This window comes from Topomyia yanbarensis, chromosome 3, assembly GCF_030247195.1.
Source record: "Topomyia yanbarensis strain Yona2022 chromosome 3, ASM3024719v1, whole genome shotgun sequence".
Taxonomy (NCBI): domain Eukaryota; kingdom Metazoa; phylum Arthropoda; class Insecta; order Diptera; family Culicidae; genus Topomyia; species Topomyia yanbarensis.
The window spans coordinates 135,845,579-135,870,995 of NC_080672.1; the positions used below are offsets into that span (position 1 = coordinate 135,845,579).

Genomic DNA, 25,417 nt, shown 5'->3' on the forward strand with positions numbered 1-25,417 from the left:
GGAAAACAATGATTTGTTTAAGAGTACAACTCGAATGTTGTTTTTGGGGTTATGTCCGTTATGTGTCCGATAGTATAATTAAATACAAAAAATGCAGAAAAATACTAGTAATAAAATTGACTTTTCAAGACTCCCTTTCTTCATAATATATGAAATTGTGACCAGATGATTGAATGAAATCTGATTTAAAGGTAATCATCATTTAAAATATCATCATCTTCCTTATTTGAATAACGAATTATTACTTTAAGGTTTACAAAAATACTGTTTGAAACATTTTCTTATCTAATAGAAATGGAAATTCGGATGTAATAAATACAAAATAATTCAAAGGACCTAAAACTTGCTATACATATTGAACAGATTTACTACCCATGATCGCAAATCAGTCCCATAAAGATAGGAAATCCCACAGAAAACGGGACAAATATGCAATCATGGGCAGTTTACATATTTAAAAAAATATCTTCAATATATTGCTTCGAATAAATGTCCCTGTTACTGTACCAGTTGAGTGCTACCTGTAATTAACTGTATTCAGTTATGTTTCAAAATAACACCACATTACTGGCAATATATATATATATATATATATATATATATATATATATATATATATATATATATATATATATATATATATATATATATATATATATATATATATATATATATATATATATATATATATATATATATATATATATATATATATATATATATATATATATATATATATATATATATATATATATATATATATATATATATATATATATATATATATATATATATATATATATATATATATATATATATATATATATATATATATATATATATATATATATATATATATATATATATATAATTTCAGATCGATCCTTTGCTTGGAAGTTGGATTAGACAACTGTCGAGCGGTTCGGTTGAATACGATTTTTGTACTGATACGGCATTACGGTTAATTTTTCTGCAAACTAACAACTTGAGACAATTCTCAAGATGCTTCTAATTATGTAGGATGGAAAAAAGAAGTTAAAAAAAAATTCCCGATTTTATCAACTTACCCATTTTATCAACCAAAATGTTTCGGTTGGTTGATAAAAACGGGTCATTACTGTATCGGTTTGAATCACAATTTGCTATGTGATCGCACGCCACAACATGTAACTCCGGAACCGGAAGTCGGATCGGGATGAAATTAAATAGCCGATTACGGGGACGCAATACCTTTCATCACCAAGTTTAGTCGAATCGATCTAGCCATCTCCGAGATACCGATGTGACTGTTATTCTGACTTTAGATACTTCCGCCGGGGCTTCCGGAACCGATGATGGTGGCCAATATGGCCAAATAGACTTTGAATGGATGTTAGTGACCTAATACTACAAATCGAAGCAGTTGTGGTCATATTTTGGAAAAAAATTTACCCTTATACATTCATTGCAGAATTTATTAAAATCGACATTTTCTGCGTGTTCGTACTCATCACACATATATATATATATATATATATATATATATATATATATATATATATATATATATATATATATATATATATATATATATATATATATATATATATATATATATATATATATATATATATATATATATATATATATATATATATATATATATATATATATATATATATATATATATATATATATATATATATATATATATATATATATATATATATATATATATATATATATATATATATATATATATATATATATATATATATATATATATCATACAATTAACGATACCGATCAAATTTACGTCACTATTTCGTATTCAGTGCTCAAAACATAAAACTTCCTTTCACAATATGTATAGACTAATCACATCAAAATATCTACTAAAAGCAATGCACTCACACCAAATGCATAAACGCGCGTGCGATAAGCGAAAAAAAAACTGCATCCCAAAAATTGCTTCCGGTGTGCGTGATGTTATTTAGCAGCCTCACAGCAAGCACACACGCACACCTAAATACTTGCGTATCTGCACGATCGCAATGCAAACGCACGTGCGATGAACGCCCACTGCTCCTCCGGCAATCAGCGCGATAGGGCGCCGCGATTCATGAGTGAACACTTGAAATCTTTCACACTGTATGATCTTGCTTGATCGTTCTTTTTTTACTGGCTGGCTGGTCCTCTTGTAGCTTGTTGGTAGTCCAGGACTCGATTGCATTCCGGATCGTTACTCAGTGCTGCGCTGTCGGTCGATCGGATCGCGCGCGTCGTTTCGCGAGAGGTGAACCTTTTACACGCGCATCGAGTCACTAGCGCGCGTACGCGTATCTTCGCCAGTTGGGTCGTCGACGCCGGATGGCACAAGTTTGTTAAAGTCGAGGGTTCGATTGTCATTCCGCGAGGGGTGGGCACATTTAGTTTTTATTCTGTTTTGCCGTGCGTTGCGGGAAGCGGGTCGAGGTTTCGCGGGAAGCGCCTGCGCGGTCAATATTCGGCGTGTTGTCAGTGAAACGTGTTTGTGTATTTGAGCCCTTTTGTTGTACCACGCACCGGTCGGGATGTGTTGTGGTCCGCGACGACGAGTCCAGTTTATTTCGATTTAATCCGGTCCACTACAGCTGATGGTTTCCGAATTCGGTCAAATATTGTGAATAGTGATCCAGTTCATCATCGGTGTACCGCTCGGAGTTGGGTCGAAGCGTAATTCCGGTCTAGCCCGCTTGTTCCAGTTTCAGTTTTGAATTTCAAAAAGTAAACAAAAGCAACGGGGTTTGTGTGTGATTCATTCTGGGAACGTGCGCGGAAAGGACGAGCATCCGGAGACGGATTTTGTGAATGAAAGTTTTCCAAGGTATCCGTTCGACGCCAGGATTCTGCTCCTTGTTCCCTCTCCAGCATAAATTTTGTTTCGTATCACCACCCTCTTTCGGTCTTCGGGGAAACGAATCCCATGGAAGGCGCCAGCCAGCATTGGTCATAATATTAAATTTGTGAGTGGATAAGAAGAAAAAAACGTGCAATAAAAATAATATATTCGTCCTTTCGCAAGCGTGAGTGTTTCTAGAAAATGTACGACTCGTGTCTTGGAGTAAAGTAAAACGCGAAGCTGATTAAAGGTGCTGGCCATTAACGGGCTACATGGGCCGGGGGGAATGGGCGGATCTCACAACGGCGGGAAGAGTGGATACAAGTTGTTTCGATTGTCCCGCGGCTACGGAGTAAAAAATATATAAAAAGCATACCTACATATATCCGTTGGTAAGAGCCGGTTTGAAGTGATATAATAAGTGCTATTTGGAAGGCTTTTGTGGTGTCTAATAAAATCAATACGAAAGCCGTGATGGCCAGTAGTGGGCGAAAGATGTGCCAGAAGCGTTGGAATACGTTATCGCTACCGGTGTTCTGTGGCATGTTCCTGGCACCCTACTGCTGGATTAGTTTGATCTCCGGTTTACCATTCGAAACGTCCCGGTCTGGTGGTGGGCAGCCAAAGTCGTGGGACTTCGACGATAATGTGGTGAGTTGAAGTTTTTCAATTTTATAAGAATTTGCGTGCTATTTGGAGAAAATAAATATAAATTATTAGGAACAAATAATTCGATATGTTACTATGTTTCAATTACCGTACGGTTCTACTGTATCGATTTTGCTGGCTATTTTCGGCAAATTTAAGACTCATATGGACATGATCGAAAGGAAATGTGAAGAGTCCTTTGCCTTCTGCTAAGTAGGAGTTGGGCGTTGCAAGTCTACCGCATGGTCATTGATAGAACATAACCCATCATCATTCTTTACCGCCAACGCCGGTAAAATCGATACAGCACAATAAATAATTCGAGTTATTGTTAATAACAAACTCAAGAACCCGAAACAATAGAAATACTACATCGTAGCACCTGAATTCGTTTGTATAAGATTTTTATGCCTCATTAAAATCAGAATATATTGGCTCAAATGGCACGTACATACATACAATTTTTTTTAATTTACCATTTAATTCGTGTATAGATGGATGTAAAATTAAATCATCCCACTTGCAGTTCTTTCTTCTAAGAATTTTGTTAGAATTTAAACATTGCACAGAGGCGTAACTAACTTCAAATCCTGTCCAAAATAGAAAAAATATTGTTTTTGCTTATTTGTCCATATTTTCAGCTTAAATTGTTCTTCGAAACATACACTAACGTTTTGTTTAAAAAGAAAACTGTTTTCGTTTGATAATTTTTGTATGCAATAATTTGAAATCAGTAATTTTTTTACACATTTTATTAGCTTGAAAGCCATTATCCCTGAATTGCTCAGATTGCTCTAAAACTAATTACCTAAAGTCAATATATAAATTTAAATCGTGCTTTTCATAGCAAACTCCAGCAACCACAATCAATTGGGGTCAATTTTAGCTTTTCTTTGTCATTTTTGGGTAGGTTTTGTAAAAGTGCTCACTTTTTTAATTTTACACATATTCGTTAGTGAAAAAATACCTTGTCGGGCAATGTCGGGTAAATCTGTTCAAAGGAGAAGATTATTTGGAGTGTCCTCTCACTGTTTCACGAAGAAAACATTCCCAATTAATCTAATTCGGTTTTTTACAGCTGTTTGAAAATCTCGTGTTTTTGCTCAAATTTAAAACAATACAATTACAAAAATCAGTATTGGGGTTATTTAATAGATCTTATATGAAAAGAATAATTTGAGACGGCGCCGGTGGTTGAGTGGTAAGCCTGACCGCCACTCATTCCAATTGGCCTGGGTTCAATTTCAGCCAAGGTCATTAAGATTTTTCTGAGGTGAAAAAATCTGTGGTCACGTCTTCCTTCGGAAGGGAAGTAAAGCCGTTGGTCCACATGATTTGATGGATCGATATCTAGTCCAGAAGTGAAGTCACCTCTCTGGCGTCGGCAAAGAAGAAGTAGTATACAACTTTTACACTTACTAACAAATATCCTCTTCCCGTGATACTTGTGGAGTGCGCAGTAGTATATACGGCCTCTAGCAAAAGCAAGTATCGGACTAACCATTCCTTCACTTACCTCCCGCGATCTTCGTTAGAGCCTGGACGGCACCGGTATTGATCAATAAACAATTTAGGATTACCAGGAGTTGCACATTGAAAGATGTTTCGCTACCCCCAAGCATAATTCTATACTTATTCCCTGTGCAACTTCAGCTAGTCCAAATCGATAACGGTGTAGCGGCCAGGGGTGGTCGCGCAAGCTCAAGCTCAAGCTTATATGTCAAGAATAATTTGATTGAGTCCCCCATATTATTTTTTGTTAGATTGCGTCCATTAATCAAATTGAGCTGTGAAATATAACTTCCACTACCCTTGCTATATGAAACGTAACGTACACAAGTTGCCTTGGAAACGTAATCGAAGCATCAAACAAATTATGCAATCTTCTCATTCCAGTTCCTTGTCTCCGGATTGCAAGTGTTAACGTGAATAATCCAGATTGAATACAATAATCACTTGGAAAGTTTTCTATTATCGAATTTACAAAAACTTGAATATTTTTTCTACTGTAAGAAAACCAGTAAATCAAAATAAACATATGAACTTGAAACAAAATGTTTTAATTTATGAAAACAGTTGAAACAGACTAAATCTCAATGCGAGGTTTCCTCAAACTGATAAATTACTCTCAAAACACGTTTACATTGAAAAATGATAATGCTCGTAGAATTTGTTTATTTTCTGCTTTGCATCACACTGCAAGGAGGTTTAATATTTTCATATTTTGGTCATAAATTGGCTAAGACCATGAAAAACCATTTTTCATCACTTGTTATCATATAAAAAAGCTTAAAAACATGTAAAATAATTTTGGCCATGGATTTGATATAGTTACGCCACTGTGCATTGGTTGAAAATTACTGCTAATTATGTGCATTGATTTTTACTTCAAAATCAAATTTTAGATTTAAGCAATGTGTGATAACAACTGTACTGGTCGTTTAAATTTTATTATTTTACGTGTGTTTGCATTTCCCGTATAAAGCTTGTGTAAATCATTTCCTCAAAGATCAAACTAATACACGCAACAATATCTGTCATCGGCGATTTTTTTTGCGACTGTCACCATTAGGCTTTTCTAAACATAATTTAGTAAAAAAAACAGTAAACTGCTCAATAAAAACTAAATAAAAAGAAAAATAAGAAATTTCAGAAATTGTTCCACTCTTTTTATTTGATTTTAATGAAGTATTATCATGTTTCTTTTCATTAAACGACGATTTGTGACAATCTCAATATCTCTCTCTCTCCCTCTAAATTCGGTCAAATGAGTTATAAAAATGTTAAAATAACGCTGTTAAGCTGATTAAAAGCGTTTTATTGCAGAAAAAGTTGAAATGAGCCCATTAGGGCATCATATTTTTTTTTTAATTCTCAAAGTCCCCCCTTCAATATTGTGACAAATCATTTGGACAATTTTAGACCAAGCGCGCTTCGCCTGAAGGAAAATAAGGAGGAAAAATATCTTAAACGCTTTGACTTTTGAAGTAGCACTCTGAAAATTTACAACTCATGCCTGTTTTTAAAGGAAATAACCTTAATATTTGAATAGAGATATTTTCGTTTCTCGAAAAATACGGGAGAGTGGGATACTGGGTCATTTTGTTCCCAGAATTTCCTATTTTTAAGAATTTTTCTGCTATGTGCTGCAAACATATTTTGAAGTTTTTCTAATGTGAAAAAATCTCAGAAATAAAACGGAACTTTTGCGACCTTTATCCGAATAAGAGAAGTTGGGGTTATAGGGCCTTTTGTCATTCATATTAAATTTTATCATTTGCTTGTGTATATTATTATCTATTATTCTTCAATCAATTTTAATGAAATGTGCCTTGTTGAACGTAGAAAATCCTGAAGAACAAAATAAAAACAGACTCGTACCGGCAAAATTCACAAACATGAAATTTTCTAACATTTAGTCTCGATTTCACATTTTTATCATTAAATCGCACATAATAATTCTATTTAACAGTAAGTTCTTATTTAATTTACTACTTCTAGTGTAAAATACGCTAAGGGATCACATGGGAAAAGTTTCATATCTGAAAAAATGCGGGCAGTTGGGGTATTGAGACATTTAATGAAAAAATGCGGTTTAAAGAGTTAATGCCATGTTTTAAATTTAAAGAGTTTGATGTTTCTGAATTTTATTGGCAATGAATTTATTATTATTTTGTACCTAAGATTTTCTCACGTTCAACAAGGCACATTTTATTAAAGTTGATCGAAGAATAATGGAGATACATGCACGAGTAAATGATTAAATTTAATATGAATGACAAAAGACCTCGTAACCGCAACTTCTCGTATTCAGACAAAGGTCACAAAGACTCCGTTTGATTTCTGATATGTTTTCACATAAAAAAGCTGCAAAATATGTATGATTTGCTGTACGGAGCAGAAAAGTTATTATTAAAATAGCAGATTTTGGGACAAAATGACCCAGTACCCCCTCTCTCGTATTTTTGGAGAAACTTAAATATCTTTATTGAAATACTAACGTTATTTCCTTTAAAAACAAATATGAATTTTCTGAGTGCTACTTCAAAAGTTATTGCATTTAATATATTTTCCTCCACATTTTCCCATTTCAATAATTTCAAGCAAAGTGGTTTCTAAAATTGTCCAAATGATGGGAAATGGGAAAAAATTTAAATAAATGATATTCGAAGAAACAAACAAAACATTTTTCGAAATATTTCATCGAAATAAACCATTCCCGGAAACAGGCAAAATCAAAATATTTTCATTTGAATTGATAGAGTGATTTCGGAAGAAATTTTAATGAAAAAACCCGAATTCAGAACTGCTGAAATAAAGAAAACATGTTTCTTAAATGCATGTCAATGATAGAGAACGATAAAACCGGACATTTTGGAAAGAATTATCATTCAAAGTATTAACTTAAAAATTTCAGCCCCACGGTTTATTCTCGTAGAAAAAACCTATTTAAATCCTCCTACTGGTACTAATGTGCCTTTCTCGACCATTAAACAAATGTTTAAATTGCATTTTTATTATACATGACAATTATATACAAAAATACAAATCAATATTCGAGTTCTAAAATTTTGTAAACGAAGAAAGGCCAAATCGAAAATTTGAACTTTCAGAACGAGTAATCAGTGGTTTAAGATTTAAAATTGTTCACGAGAATTTTTCGAACAGCCTCGATCATATTAGCCCATATTCGAATTACTTACTTAATTAATTAACAAAGTATAGGTTTATTTATTTATTTATTTATTACATCTTCGATATATATCGTACAGATTACACTTAATGCTATTGCTGGTGTCAATGTTAAAAATTTCTAATTGCTAACTTATAATTAGATTTAGTGGTATGGAAGTCATAAACTAAAACAGTTTCGTTGAATCTGCTACAACATCTGTCTAACGGATTGTTCTGGCCATATGCTGTGCGGTGCCTGGGAATCCACAGAAGCGGACGATTCCTTATATCACGAAGGGGAACAAATAAATGAATCCTTGAGAGAATTTCGGGACAGTCGATATTGTTCGACAACATATCGAAAATGAACATTCTTTGCAAGAACGTGCAGTGAGACTCCAGCGTTGGCAAATCTAGCAACATGCATCTATTATTATACGGCGGAAGACGGATAGGGTCGTGCCAAGGCAATTTTCTGAGAGCAAATCGTACAAAACTTCTCTGAACGCGCTCCAGTCGGCTACTTTGAACGGCGTTGTATGGCGCCCATACTTGTACAGCATACTCCAAAGTGCTCCGGTCAGCGCGCAGTATAAAGATTTCAGTGCGTAGAAATCCACAAAATCGACAGCGTTCCGTTTTAGAAAACCCAATGTTGCAAAAGCCTTCACCGTTGTTACAGTGATGTGGTCGGCGAAACGAAGTTTTCTGTCGAATAACACTCCCAGGTCACGGATAGAATCCACCCGCTCGATGACACAGGCTTGAAGAGTATATTCGCAACGCCTTATATTTGCCGAGCGTCCGAAACTTATCACCTTACATTTATCAACGTTGATCTGCATACCGTGCAGAAAGCACCATTCCTCTACATTGGCTGTATCGTCTTGGAACGCAGCAGAATCGAGTACTGAAGCAATTGAACGAAAGATTTTCAGATCATCAGCATAGAGCAGGTTTTCAGAGTTGATGCGGGTGCAGAGGTCGTTGATGAATAAGAGAAAGATCAGTGGCCCTAGGTGACTTCCTTGAAGCACACCGGTTGACGTTACGAATGCGCTTGAGCATGTAGTGCCAATTCTAACGAAGGCAGATCGTTGTGAGAGGTAAGAATGCAGCCATCTGATAACCCACTCAGGAAAGCCTAATCGCTCCAGCTTCAAAACAGCAATGTTGTGGGGCACCTTGTCGAATGCTTTTGCGAAATCAAAATATATAGCGTCCACTTGTTGACGCTTCTCTACAGCTGGAACTAGAAAGCTCGTGTACGTCATCAAGTTCGAAGTGGCGGAGCGTTTTTTCATAAATCCGTGTTGTCGTTGGAAGAAGCAGTGTACATTGCATTGTACACAAACTTTTCCAGAACTTTAGCTCGACAGTTCAGCAGCGAGATTCCTCTGTAGTTTTCAACATTGTGCCTATCTCCAGCCTTATGAATAAGAACTATAGCAGCTTCTTTCCATGCCATTGGGAAAATATTTTCCGAGATTGAACGCTAAAAAATAATACTTATTGGTGCAGAAAGTGCTCGGGCACAATGCTTTATAAACAGAGGAGGCAAGCAATCCGGACCAGGCTCTTTCAAAGGATCAACGCTGGACAGAGCGCTCGCTACATCAGAATCATTTACGTTAGGAAGAGGAAGATTGATATTATGCGTTGGCAATGTTTCAAGGTACTGTTGCGATGGATAGACAGGGGAGCTGGAAAATACATCTCGGAAGTGATCTGCAAAAAGGTTCGCCGGCTCGGCGGCGGACTGTGAATTTTTGTCTCGAAGATAGACATTTTCTGATACACCCACGGAACGTTTTCTGCTGTTTATAAATGTCCAGAATGTCATAGGATTATTTCGAAGGCTGCGCTGAACTTGGTTCAGATATTCACCGAATGCACTGTTCCGGGCTGTTTCATATTGCAGTTCAGTTCGACGAAGAATAGTTTTATTGTTGTCGGTCCTATGATGTAAATATCGCTTTCGGCGTTTCCGGAGTACGTTGCGTAGGCGACCAAGCTCAGCGTTCCACCACGGAAATTTATATTCTGCTTTTCTGCTGACACGTTTTTTAGGAACATTACGGCGAAGAATCTCATATTTGGCATCATAGAACGCCACAACCGCCTGATCTAAGTCATTTCCAACCAGCTTCTCACGCCAATTGAGTGCACCAATGGCCATTGAAACTTCATCGAAGTTGCATCGAGTAAAGTCAAAGTTGAAGTCGTCGTTAATTGTATCAAAAGCTTCACCGTCAATTCACGTTGCTAACAGAGCAGATTTGATACAAGCCACCAGCGACCAAAGTTTCTGTGATGGCCGTCTCTTGTTCCGTGGTGGCATTTTCAGGAAGGTAGCACTTATAATCGTCATCAAAAATCCACCGAAGATTAGGAGGATTATAATCACCTACAACAAGTACATTGTCGCGCCTATTACATTTGTCCAGGATGCTTTGGACTGCAGAAGAGTGAACGTTGTACAAGTCAGGATCACTGTTCGCCCTTAGATAAATGCAACAAATATATAACGATCGACCTGGCAGTGAAACGCATACGACAACTTGCTCCAAACATTCACATCCAGGCATTTTTAGTTGTTTTTCGGTTTACGAACTACTTTGGCGCAATCATGAAAGCGCTGAGAAAAAAAAATCTGCTTTTTTCGGTTGAATGGGTTAAAAAGGCGCTAAAGCAGCAGTCCCAAAAAGTCGATATAGCCAAAAAGATTTTCAAGATAACATAAAATCTCGACAATTTCATGCATTTTAAAGACATTTGGCATCAAAATACTTATTTGACTTCTATAATTTTATATGGTCCCTCATCGTAAAATTATTTTTGCTTCCGGCTTATATGGAAATTTTATATGTGACCGGTTAATTTATATGTCCGGAACCATATAGCCGATCCGAACAGAATTTTATGGTAGTCTATGGAGATAGTATCCCTTGAATTTGAGATTAAGTTTGTCCCAACCGTCGCTGCGAAACTGATGTAGTTTATCAATTTTAAAAGATTGCAATTTTCCCGGGACAGCCTGAACCGGCTATATGGCTTGATGAGGCCTATAAGACTTCGGTTGGCCATCAGTTACCTAGTTATTTGGTACCCATTTTAGAAAATTTCTTACCTTTTTGCGTTCATTGCGGTATCGATTTGGAAAATAATTTTCTATGAGAGCGCACTCCATAACTCTGGAACCGAACGTCGGATCGGAATGAAGTTTTAAAGCAGTTTAAGCAACTGGAAAAATTTTCATCTTTTTTATATTCAACGTAATATACATTGAACTCAGGATTTGCTGCGTGATCGTGCTTTCACCCTGTAATTCCGGAACCGGAATGGTATATGTTGTATGAAACTCGGTCCAATTTCAAAGCAATTTTCCGGCGATTTTCAAAGAAATACCTTTCTATTGTGAAAAGCAAAAAGTTGAAAAAGTTTGATATGGATATTGTGATCAGTACACTCAGAAAAAATAAAATAAAAATATGGATCAAACCCAACCCGAACCCAAGTATTAAAAATTTGTGGAACTCGCAAATTTTCAATATGGAGCACTAACTCAAACTCCTGAATATTTTTAATTTTAAGCACCACTAGCGTGAGCGCTCATATGAAATCGATAGTTAGAGAAACCTGAAGTAAAACCATATGCACCCACCTTATACCAGCGTATGATCAATCGAATTACTGGCAAGTGGATTTCGTTTTATATTTACATTTCTCGCACGAGAAATTTGAAATGTTCTTACCGAAAATATGGATAAATCAGATGGTATCTCGTGGGGAAACATGAAGCAAAATGATGACAGATTCTATTAACTATACCAGTCATACTCCACCAAAATTTCCTTATTTATTATCGAAAATCTGCAAGAGCGGTCTTATATAGTTTTTTTTTTAAATTGGGCTTGCAAATAGGTTAAATTTTTTCCTTTTTTATTAACGACTTTACGCTTGTCCGGACATGCCGCAGACTCAGGTGATTCGCATTTAATGCCAAAAGATCCTGACTACTGCGCTGCAGAAGACAAAAAGCTAAGTAACCGGGAAACTCTAAGCTTGTTCATTGACCCTACTCCACGCTTTTCTAAACTTTCTTACTTCAAATCCTTGCTCTCCCTTGAGTACTATGGCTCTTAATATTTGACAAAATACTTCACCTTCCAGTCCCTTGCTAATTATATGTCGTTACAATATAAAAAAAATAGGTTAAATCATAAAATATAAAACACGCACATTTGAAGCTTTAAGCTGTTATCATCTTCCACTCGACAGATTTCACGGCGTATGATGAATTGGTGTCGAAGGAGATTAATCAAGGTTGTCTGACGTGCTTTTCGTGGGCACATTTTGTGCAGAATCGTGTGTGATATAGGATATAATAAGGTGGCAGTTAATTTAGAGAAGTTGGAATTTTGTCCATCGCAGGTCAGAAAATGAACAAGCGATCAAAAAAAAAATATAGCGAAATTTAAACAAGATTGGACCCTATGAACCCATTATTGCCCAACCTACTATATATAGTAGGTGCTAAGAATAACTCCTATTACTAAAGCAATAACGCAGAACAGGTATTATCAATGAGTTAATATTGTTATTATACGTATAAAGCGTAAACGCCCCCCTTAAGCAAAAGTAGCTATATTTCACCATTCGACACTATGACCTTCTCACTAACTACTCTAATTGATTGTTATATTAGTTAGAAGTTAGTACCCGTTTCATTTTTACATTTCTTACAAAAGAAATGTATAGGATTCGCTCAAATTTTGAAAACTTTTTCCGAGGCCCGGAGGGCCGAGTCTCATATACCAATCGAATCAGCTCGACAAATTGAGACAATGTCTGTGTGTGTGTATGTGTGTATGTATGTATGTACAAAAAGTCATGTAATTATCTCAGCAATGGCTGAACCGATCTTAATGAAACTAGTTTCAAATGAAAGGCCTAACGTTGCTATTTGACACTATTATTTTTGATTTTCGATATGTTGTTTACTTTCTGAGATATGGACGATTTTGTCAAAGCTCAGCAGGTTTTTCGCAAATAATTTCCGAACAATATAATATTGCCCAACAAACTGCACATAAATAGAAAGCTTGTAAAATTACCTTTCTAACAAGCTATAGATTGTCAAAATCCGTGCACGAGCGGCGGAGATATTAAACATTTTGTATTTTTAGTCCTCGCTTACCAATTCCCACTAACTAAAAATGAGATTGTTTCATACAGCGTACTGCTTTACTGGTGTTTTAGGGGCAAAACTAAACCGATTTTGAATATCGGGCTATGAAAACACATCTACGTGATTCAAGGAACTCGATGTTGAGAACATTTTGTGAATTACCTTTATAATAAATTAACTATTTCTCAAAAATCAATATATAAGTTCACTTCAAAGACAAAATAATGTGTTGATAAAGAAACAGTGAGTTCTAGTATTTATCCCTTGGATTAGGCATTGCGTTCAATCATGAGGTAAATGTTGGATGGTATATCAATACACAGATCAACAAGTAATTCACCTAATAGTGAGATAAAAGATTTCTCATATAATTATACTCGTGGCGCCACCGAAAGGAAAGTAGTAAGTATGTTTGAAACCCAAAAATCTAGCGAAAATTGAGCTCTTTTGCAAGACTTAGGTTATACTGGTTATGGCGCAAAAATTACTACTTACATTATTTATGATAAGAAATCAATATATCATAATAATATACCTATAAAAATGTCACTGCATTAACCAACATTTGCCATTCCTCACACGCCCCCCCCCATCTCTCTCTCTCTCTTTCTCTCTGTTTCTCTTCTATCGTATCTATTTAGCTATTTCTGTATCCATTTCTAAGTTGTGTGATAAGATCTTCTGCCAATCTGAAATATTTATTAATTGTAATTGCGAAGGTTTGAGAAAACAAAACTATTTTTTGTCTGCTGTTACATCAACTCAACTTTAATTCAATTGTATTCAAAGCCTGTATCTACACTATAATTAAGGAAATTCATGGCTATATCAGAAAAATATTTGGCTTAACTGGGTAATATGAAAATTTGACATGAAAATTTCCAAAACAAACATTTCACGTGCGATATTTAAATTATTCGTATCTCTATTGAATTTTGAATGAAACATATGCTCAAAGACTGAAGGCTGAAGCCAGCAGGATTGGATTTGCCATCAACGTTTCGAAAACAAAATACATGAGAGGAAGAGGTTCTAGAGACGACAATGTGAACCTCCCACCCGAGTTCGGATTGACGGTGAGGAAATCGAGATGGTCGACGAATTCATGTATTTGGGCTCACTGGTAACCGATGACAATGATAACAGCAAAGAAATTCAGAGACGGATTTTGGCGGGAAATCGTGCCTACTTTGGACTCCGGAGGACGCTCCGGTCGAACAAAATTCGCCGCCGCACGAAGTTGATTATCTACAAGACGCTGATTAGATCGGTGGTCCTCTGCGGCCACGAGACCTGGACTATGTTCGTTGAGGACCAACGCGCCCTTGGAGTTTTCGAACGAAAAGTGTCGCGTACCATCTATGGTGGAGTGCAGATGGAAGACGGAACGTGGCACAGGCGAATAAACCATGAGTTGTATCAGCTGCACATTCGTTATATTGGTACGAACTTTCATGAGAAATAACGGATCAAAGACCAAAAATATCCACAAATTAAATTCCAGAAAAAGAAGTCTCCCAAAGTATCCACTCTCGATGGGGGGGGGGGGGGGGGGGGGGTGTAACTACAATGTGTCTTCTAACTTATCGTCGTCCATATCTGGATATACTGAGTAGTTTGAACCATTTTTTTTCACAGTATTGGTCTGTATAGGACTTATTTATCCATATTTCTTGCACGAGAATTCCGAACGAAACAATATGAAAGCTATAAGGATGAATGGAAAGAGACTGCATTGCAATCAACTGAATGCATGGCATTTATGCTATCGACATTTTACACTATTTACTTCAATGCAAATAAAAACTTTTAAATATCCACCTGTCTCATTCACGAATCGCATTCTCCCTGCCGTTCTCTGTTCAAGGGGCTTGAAAGCACATGTGACCTTGTCTCACTTTACTATATTCAATTGCGCGTTAAAATACTAGACCAGTAAATTCTATTCTGTACATAAACCTTTTTTCGGGAATATGTGACCAAAAAGTAAACTTCTAATTCCAAATCAAATTGAACGTTCCAGGTTCCTGATAACTAATTAAGGTCCAACAATAAAGTAGAAACACCAGAAAATCTTCAAACAACGCGTCAAGTAAAGAAGCATGAAAGCAAAAAGAATAAAACCAAAAAAAAAATGGAAGCCCTAGAAAGTCCATTGCAAATTTATTAGCCTTTTCTCAGAAGATGGTATTTTCAAAAACATTTCAAAACTTTCTGATGCAATGGTTCTCAAATTCGTACAATCCAATTTATTCATTTTCTTTATTCAAAAATGTTTTTAGCTTCAAATATATGACCATTTCATTTCAATTAATTATTTCATTCAGCATATTTTTATTCGTTTTGTTCATCTGCGTTCATTTTACTTATTTTATTCGTTTCATTCTTTGGATTCACTCTGATCAGTTTATTCTTTTTGTGCATTTTACTCATATCATTCATTTAACTTATTTTATTCATTGTTTTCATTGTATGCATTTTATTCATTTTTTCCAGTTTATTCATTTTGTTCTGTTTCTTCATTTTAATAATCTGACTACTTTTTCAGTTTTAATCACTTCATCCAAATAATTTATTTGATTCAATTTATTTCTTTATATTGATTTATAATCTTTTACCATTGTTTAATTTTTCATTTTAAACAATGTATTTTATTCTGCTCATATCCTTAATTTTATTCATTTTATCACTTCAGTTCATTTTGTTTATTTGATTCGTTTGTTTTATTTATACATTTCATTTATTTTTTACTTTATTCATTTTGTTCATCCATTCTTTTTATTCATTTGATCCATTTCATTAATTTGATTCATTGTATTCAATGGATGAATTAAATCAATTTGATTCATTTAATTTATTTGATTAATTTGATTCATTTGATTCATGTGATTCATTTGAATCATTTGATTCATTTGATTCATTTGATTCATTTGATTTATTTGATTCATTTGATTCATGTGATTCATTTGATTCATTTGATTCATTTGATTCATTTGATTCATTTGATTCATTTTATTTATATCTTTAATTTTATGCATTTCATGTTCAGTCATTCGTTATATTTCAATCAATTTGTTAGTATGAGTCAATTTATTTTATTAATCTTATAACTATTTCTAAATATAATCTTAATTTTTATTTAATAACCTAATCTAATTTGATTCGCGTATTTTATAATTTTGATTTATATGAATTTTTCTACTTATTTTATGAATTTACAAGCCTATTATTTCATTTTTTACTTTACTTTTTTATTTCGGTCGTTTTGTTGATTTCTATAATTTATTCAGTTTATTCGAGATTTTATTCGTGCAAGGCTAGAAACTGTTTTCATCCCACCTCTAGTTGGGTGCCTACTTCTCGTGAGTTCTGCAAACTAATCCAATAGTGAAATGTGTAAGAAATGTCTCATCTCACTGCTAGGTGGATTAAATCGGTTTTTATTTAAAACATTCTGATACAAGTACTATTCAAAATTTTTCAAAGATGTCTAAATTCTAGTTTTTTTTTCTTTCACCAAGGGCAAAATGCCCCCGGTGAAAGTGTAATATGCCCCACAAAAAGAGGACGGTATGCCCTACAGTAATCGGTGAGTATGCCCCACAACAATGGGTGGGGCGTTTTGGCCGGCGATGAGCTGTTGTGAATACATGAATAATTCTACACACATACATAGTTTTAAGCCAAGCTATAAACTAAGATAGTAACTATAATATTCTAGGAAGCTACTTGAAATAGTTCTATCGAATCCGACTGTTTCTAATTGGTTGTAATACTCTTGGAAAAAGTGGGAGCTTAAAAATACCAAACTTAGTACATTGATTTCTTGAAACGATACTGCTATCAGTCATTTTTACTTTTTAAATAATTCAGGGGCATTTTGCTTAGGTGTATTATACCCTTTTACCCTAAATTAGTTATGGAATTGGCCTTTCGACTTCGTCTCATCAGAATTCAACAGTAATTTAGTGATAGAACTAAGCTAGCACCGGATTGATGCTAGCTCCAAAAATTGAATAAAAACAAAACATAAACACTGGTTTAACCACTCTAACTTGTCTAAATGTATTCTGGAAGCGTAGGGTAAAAGGGTATAATACGCGCCACCGGGGCAAAATGCCCCTCTTCGATTCCCAGGATTCCTGAATTATCTAAAAAGTAAAAATGACTGATAACAGTATCGTTTCATGAAATCAACGTAATAAGTTAGTTTGGTATTTTTAATATGTTGCAAAACAACAATATACACAAAAGTTTCAAAAGAGCTACTTTGATGTAAGCTTCCACTTTTTCCAATAAATTTTCAATTTTTGTATCAGGATGTTTTTAATAAAAAATGAAACGGGTACTAATTTCTAACTAATATAACAATAAATTAGAGCAGTTGGTGCGGAGATCATAGTGTCGAATGGTGAAATATGGCTATTTTCGCTTAAGGGAGGCGTATTAGACCTGTTTACCCTAGTTATAAGTTTTGTGCTCTTTACGTCTATATTCTCAGGTTGCTCTTAATTATGTTAGATGGGAACATGAAGATGAAAAAAATCCAGATTTTATAAATTTCCCCGTTTTATCAACCAAAATTTTTTGGTAGGTTGATAAAAACGGGTCATTTTTCTGGTACTCTAGAAATGCTTTGAGAGGGCGTAAAAAAAGGAGCCCACTTTTTGAACAGAACTAAATATATTGTAGCTAGAATACTTTGACATCATATTGCACACGAAATGGAAAAGAGAAAAGTCAGATTTGAGTTTTACTATACCTTTAAAATGTACCATTTTTTCGAGGACACCTTGTGAGTATTCATATTACTACAGAGACAATAAAAAAATCATTTTTGGATCTATACACAGTTAAACTTTTCAATTTTGTTTTTAGGGAAAGTACGTCGAAGGTATACTTCGAAAAAAAATCCCTATGTACAATTTGAACTCAATCGGACATGATAAAGAGGTACCGCAAATTTGTCAAAGTTTGCTAAATTTTACTCGTGAAATATTTCGGAGGGGTACCTATAGACAGGGTTGCCACATTGAAATCTGTATTTTTTCGTGAAAAAATCTGGAAATCTGTATCGCGGGAGAAAAATTCTGAATCGAAAATCTGTATTCAAAAATTAACTAGAAGTTTCCCAAAAAACAATATTTTGACAGTAAAAAATTAATTGTGATAACCGATCACAAATAAAACAATCAGATTGATTTTATTTTTTATCCGTAGAACAAATGATTTCTAAATTTGGCGTTTTTGTTCCATGACTAGTTTACAGTTCAGAAAATCGGTCACAGGACTTGTGTCAGGATTTGATCAGGGAAAATTTCCTGTCGAGATCTCTCCAAACTGTCAAAACAAAAGTTCTGCCGCTTCTAAAAAGCACCAACAGTATCAAAATAGCACAGAATTTTAAAACTAATAAAAATCCAATTTTCCCTGTCAGAAACAATTTGTGTTGAATTGCTCCCGGTCGTATTTCTGTGTGAAGAGTTTTAAAATCTCCTGATGTTTCCTGCGGTTGGGGTTACACTTCATGAAAACTGTCATTTTTGTGTAGTCACGGGATTTTAAATCCCGAGCTCCATTTAAAATACACAGGAACCCAAATCCCATTACACGTTTTTCGAACTGTATACTAGCCTTTAGCGGTTACTTAAGGTCTGAACTGCATAGGATGCTTTTTAAGCGATATATGAAATTCTGATAGGCTGGGTTCTACTAACCTACACTGAAAATCTGTAAAATCTGTATTTTAGCAAAAAATCTGTAATCTGTATATACAGAATCTTGGTTGTAAATTATCTTGAAAAATCTGTAAAATACAGAATAATCTGTATATGTGGTAACCCTGCCTATAGATCTCAGGTGTCATAGAAATGCATGCAACGTCAATATCTGGTGTCAATTTGAAAAAAAAAATCGAGTCATTTTGAAAAAAAATTGACCGGAACCGACCCAAGCCCGAGAATATACAATTTAAAGAACCCGAACTGAAACCCGCCGAGTTCGGGTTTAAGAACCCGAACCACATCATCTCTAGTTTAGGAAAATTTGAATTATTCACGCGTATCATAAAACAAGGTTGACAAACAGTTTTCTTTGGGTAAGCTGCCAGAAAAGACAAAAAACCCAGATCTTCTAAACTAAAACTGAACCAAAAAGTGTTATCTCTAATTTGGAAGAATGTCGATACGTGATTTGACCAATACACCGAGAACGAGTGTCAGAATGATCCAACGTATTAAGAACCGGAACAACCTGTAAACCAATAAAACCATATTTTCAAACAATCCCCTTTGTCTTTACTTAATTGGTAACTTAATTGGTTTACTTAACCAAGGTATTGAGAATTCATACCTTTTCAAAATATTAGGCATATGCAAGGTTTGAAATTCAACCGCCCCAAGTAACAACGATGGAAATCAAAACCACGACCCCATTTCCTTTAGAACATTGCCATATGAGCCTGCATGCCATTTTAGGATATCAAACCTAGCATTTTCAACCCGGAAATTTATTTCCCGGGAATCCCGGGATTTTTACTTTTTCCGGAATATCCGAATTCCGGAAATTCATTTTTACTACTTCCCGGGATTCGGAAACCTGCAATGCGGAGAAATATGGAACTGAAAGTGTGTAGTAAAACGATCACTCATGTCATTTACAAAAATAGATCCATACAAACAGTTACACCCAAGCATTATTTCGCAAAAAAAAGTTCATGGGAATCGATTACTGATTCATGTGCTGTTAGGCCCCATACAAAATTGACTCGAACTAACAACGATACAAAAATCATCCACCCTCCCACTAAAATTTATTCCCATCACCTCCTGATTACGTCCCTGCTTGCCGCACACTCACAACATTCGTTCCAATTCTCGAGGGTTTCTGTTTAGTCTGTCCCCATAGAAACCAAGAAGCTTCGATGCAGCCAGGTTTGAACCATATGCGATGCGTTCATAATTTCGTACAGCTATAAATAATTCCAAACGGCATCAGGATGATGATCTCTCCGGTGTCCACAGTCAGTCAGTCAGTCAGTCAGTCAGAGAGAACCGAGAAAGCACGACTCTTGAAGATGGAAAGTATAGAATCCGCACTCTTCCCTGTCCGATTGGTTCACATTGAAAATATGAACGTTACGCATCGACCAGTGTGTCTAGGTTATTGAGGAGCAGTAGGTATAGGCAGAGGACGGAAAGAAAAGGTCAATCTTAATTGAACCATGGAATCATATTCATCGTATTCGGCTCACAGGCGATTCTAAACGATGCGATAACCGAGCTGAACTAAACGCTGTGCTGCTGATGTGTATTTATTTTAAAGATTCAAATGAGTATTTTTTTTTGTTCAAAGGTTCAAGAATTCATTCACAACGAGATGAAAGAATAAACCGGAAATGTTTGTCTCAGTTGATTGCGGGGTCTCTGAAAGTAGCTTGCTGAGCGTCGTGACTGATGCGTTTTGTTGTTTGGTTTCGGTGGGAGGGAGTGCGTTTCGCTAATGAACCGAAAGGCAACTCGATGCGGATCACATCTCGCACTCTTGCTGATGGTGATGCTGATGCGAGATTCTGTCTGGATCGGAGTTCAGCTCGGGTGTGAGTCATGGATTATTTTTCTGGGGTAGCAATTTGTGGGTTTCTTATTTGTAGTATAAATTTTGGGAAGAGTGTGATGGACAGCACATGTTCCGGAATAAACTTGGCCTTTCTGATGCGCTGGCTGATGTTTGTTTGAAGAAGCGCAGGCTGTATTTAATGAGGGCTTGAGAATCACTGCGAGTGTTTGGTCTACAAATATGCTAGCAGATTTGTCGGAGATATTAACCATTTTGTCGGCAAACATAACGTTGCATATTTTGTGTCAATGGAATGGCCACACTTGATGAGTATACATTACTATGCTACAGTTCCAACTAGGATAATTTGAGCGTTTTGTCCAATTCGAGACATATGTTTATCATATTTTGATAGTTCGAAAAGGAAAACAGCTCTTGATTCCTTACTTAATGATTAAAATATTCTTCTTTTGTCCGTAGACATTGCTTATTGTTGAGTATAAATTTTCCTTGGAAATCTTCCAGCGCAAAATTAAAAAAAGTAGATTCGTAGCCCTCTAGTTAGGTTATGCAACATTGTTTCATAACTAATTGTGCTATCGAATATAGCTACTGTTTTGTGAATATGGTATAGGAATCACCGTTTGTCATTTTTCCATCATTTCAAATCTGAAGTGTGCACTTTTTATACAATACACATAAACTATGATTTCTTGTTTGGCTCAAATTCATATTCATACTCCTTTAAAAAGTCAACAAATTTGACATTTATGACCTGATATTATTTTATTATTTTATTTTGCTTAGGAAAAAAAGCTATGACAACAGAAAAGTGTTCTATGGTACAGTTTCTTCTATACCAATTTAAGACGTTTCCTCAATCCTTCGTATTGAATAGAAAAGGTAAACTCATTGAACGAGAACTAATAAAAGATTTTCCTCTTCGCGGACCCCCAGCAACGACTTCACGGCCCCCTAGGGGTCCGCGGACCCCAGGTTGGGAATCGCTGTTTTAGAAAGATTGAGGCTTCTATTCTATGGAATGATTTTATTTGGGTGAAAACCGATATTTTCAAGACACTGTGAAATACGCATACGGTGTTATTCGGACCGCCAATTCCATCAACCACCTTTCAGCGCTACCTTTCGGCTAAGCACACAATTGCACGTGCCACAGCAAAGAAAATAGATGATGCGTCAATCGACAGCTGTGACTAACCAGATTAAGTTTTTGTAACGCAATTGATTTTTTTTACTTCTTAAGGAGTTTCTCTAATAAATATTTCATAGGTAAACATAATTATATTGCTAAACAAAAATTGACGGTCTGGATTGCCCCGTAAGGAGAGCCGAATTAGCCTTACATTGTGAAAGGATTGAAAAAGGTAGAGTTTTTCTAACTAACAATTAGGACACTTGACCGGTAAATTCTTTCATATCTATCCACCTAAAAGGGCGATTTGCTTAGGTAGGTCCGAATAGCCCCGGGTTCCCTAGTACAAAGGTTTTGATTGTATCTTTCCTATGCTATCTTTTACTTCTAACAAAAATAATAAGCTTCCCGCATAGTCATTGTATCTTTATTTTTGCATCCATAAGATGCGAAATAATGCTCAAGAAAGGGTTTACTTGAATTTGACTTGGTTCGTCTGCTATACGTCTTCAAACGGATCTTCATGTGATGCTGACAAAATCTGGACTACATTGCATTCAAAATATCCATTGAAAGATCTTTAAAGCAATGCCTGCTTTAATATTTAGGGTAAGGTGGGGCAATTCCGACCTATTAAATAGTTTTGGCTGTAAAATGCTCATTTTACATCGGATCAACTCGTTTTATATACCAAATTAAAGGTTAAAGGCTCCTGGGCAACTTTCTGTATATAGCACTTTATTTGGATCTTCGAAATATCTTGAGATACAAGCGTTTTACAAAAATGTTCATTTTTGCTGTTTTCAAAAATGGTGAGGTAAACCCGACCGCCTATGTTTTTGGTTGATTTAGTACAGATATTATCCAAATTTTATGATTTTTCAATGATAAATCAATGAATGTGATGTTATTGAACTGTAACATGAAGAAAATGGAATTCTATGTCAATCTTGGAATGTCGAAATCATGAGCAGTAGCACGTAAAGATATTCCCATTTGCATCGGAGCAATTCCTCGACGAATACTATAATCATCACGTTTTTGTGTCTTTCGTTTGTAATTATGAACCATTTTGCATAACAAAAATAAATAATAACAATAAAAATATATTTCAGTTTGATAAATGCAAATTTTCTTAGCAAAAAAGCGGTCGGATTTACCCCAATATTTAGAGGTCGGATTTGCCCCACCGCATCATTTTTCATTACGATGCAATTAAAAAAATATGAAAAAGGTTGAACTAAATTCATCTATGCACTTTGTAGGACTTAAATCAAAGAATTTAAATCCACTTACATTTATTATGCAATCACTTTAACAATCAGAAATATCCTGTAGTCAATAATGCACAAAAGTCGAATCAAAAGTTGTAAAAACACACGTTCTGTCGTATCAGTATCTCAATGTAGACTAATCTACACGACAACATTGATATTAGTTCGCGTAGTGCTTCTGATTTTCGGTAACAGAGCGGGGTCGGGTTTACCCAACGGTCGGATTTGCCCCACCTTACCCTATAATTTGAAATAATCATTTTGTATTCAACCACTTTATCAAAATCTATTTATAAAAAGTCCTTCAACACGGATGGGTGTTAAGCGAAGAATTAAATCCAATAAAATGCAAGATCATTCTTCGAACTTTTCTCTTCAAGTAGACTTCCAGTTCAATGATATCCATTGAGTAAAGACAAATTCATATCAGCTGATAAGACGGCGAACAGGCAAGCAAACCTCATTTTTATCGATGGCCTAATTATGTATCTTGATACCGTGAAAGGTTCAGGTATTCGGTTTTCATAATGCAGGCTAATGCTACGTTCACTGTTTTAACGCTATCTTTATGACATTTTGTTGTTGCTAATTATTACAACGTATTTTAACTCTGTAGTGTGAACATAGTATAAAAGGAAATACAATTCACACTAGGGCGTCTACAAGTTATTCATGTACTTATTTGTTTACTTTGCTTCATTCTTTATTGTTCATATGACCTAACATGAACTCTTTGTCGGAAAAAGCCTATTTGACCGCGATGTCGAAACAATCCAGACATGCGCGGAGCAACACACATATGTTTGCAATAGTTTAACAAAAAGAGTTTTCACAAAATTTCTGTGATAAATTACATAAGCCATGCAGTATACATACAAAGTTTTGTGTATACTTAATATCATTACAAATCACATCTTGTATTTGAAGCCACTCGTTTTTTTTATTTGATAAAAACATCGCTTGATTTAAAGAAGTCGAAAAATTCATAAAATCTTATAAATACATGAAACATTGGCCTTATGGGTTCGTTTAGGTCATATGCAGTACTCTGAAAGTAAAGTCTAAAAAACCAATCAGCTTAAACTGTTAGAGGTTACATTTACATTTTTTGAACTGTTTTCCCGTCTCAGTGCTATAATAATAAATAAGATTTAAGAATTTTTTTATTATGATTAGCGGACTTGGGTTATAACGAATGTTCACTATTTTATAAAATTTATCTATTTATCTAAAAATACAGACGGTGAACATAGAATCCTATCTAGAGTTACTAGGTTTCCTACAACCCTTGAATTCTAGACAGTAATTTGATGCAGTGTGTTATCAAAAGAACATTTTTTCGTGTTTATTAATAGCACCAACTTCAAACAGATGAAAAACTACTACAGCTTTGCTACGAAAATTTTCCATTATTGATAAATCCGATTGCACTCTTCTATTTGCTACTTTAGTTCCGATTGAGCACAGCGCCATCTTCCATTGAGTTTGAGCAAATCACACCTGTTATTATACATTGATCTATAGCAGATTGCACAAAATAGCAGTATCCCGTCGGCTAGCCTGTGCTAATAGTAATCCGCTCGAGGCGCCGGAAGATGGATTACCCGTTTAGAAATGTAAATCATAATATTTAATAGACCTTATTCGCGAGCGAGTACGAGAAATCACAGAACCACGACACCGCTGGTTAGGCGCCGCGCGGCTCGGCTACAAAAAAGGTTCCCATTTCTCACCACACTGCGTTGCATAGTTGCTAGTGTGCTAGCTTGGTCCAAATACATTCGTCACTCGTTCGAGGAAACCTGTATTCCAATTATGGAACTGGTAGCAAAGCGCTAAAACCTCGAGAAATGTGTCTGAGCAAGCTCACACAAAAGCGACTATGTGACATCGTCAATGTGAGAAAATATGGCGCAAGGCGCACTTTAGTCACTATAAATAAGTAAGAAGGTATTATTATCGCACGCTTGTTATGGGTCAAGTATAGGTGAGTTATGGTTTAGCTTTTTGTCGCTGCAGCTGCATCGCAGTGTCGGTTGACAATGTGGTTGGGATCATCG

General features: G+C 35.4%; 1 protein-coding gene across 1 annotated transcript in view; it reads left to right on the top strand.

Moving 5' to 3' along the window:
- The first annotated feature begins 2,246 nt into the window (after positions 1 to 2,246).
- LOC131688736 (matrix metalloproteinase-2-like) overlaps positions 2,247 to 25,417 on the top strand; it is a 259,760-nt gene continuing 236,589 nt past the window's right edge. The window contains exon 1 of the mRNA XM_058973214.1: positions 2,247 to 3,511. Coding sequence (XP_058829197.1) covers positions 3,335 to 3,511 — 177 coding nt within the window. The 5' untranslated portion in view covers positions 2,247 to 3,334. The remainder of the gene's footprint in view (positions 3,512 to 25,417) is intronic.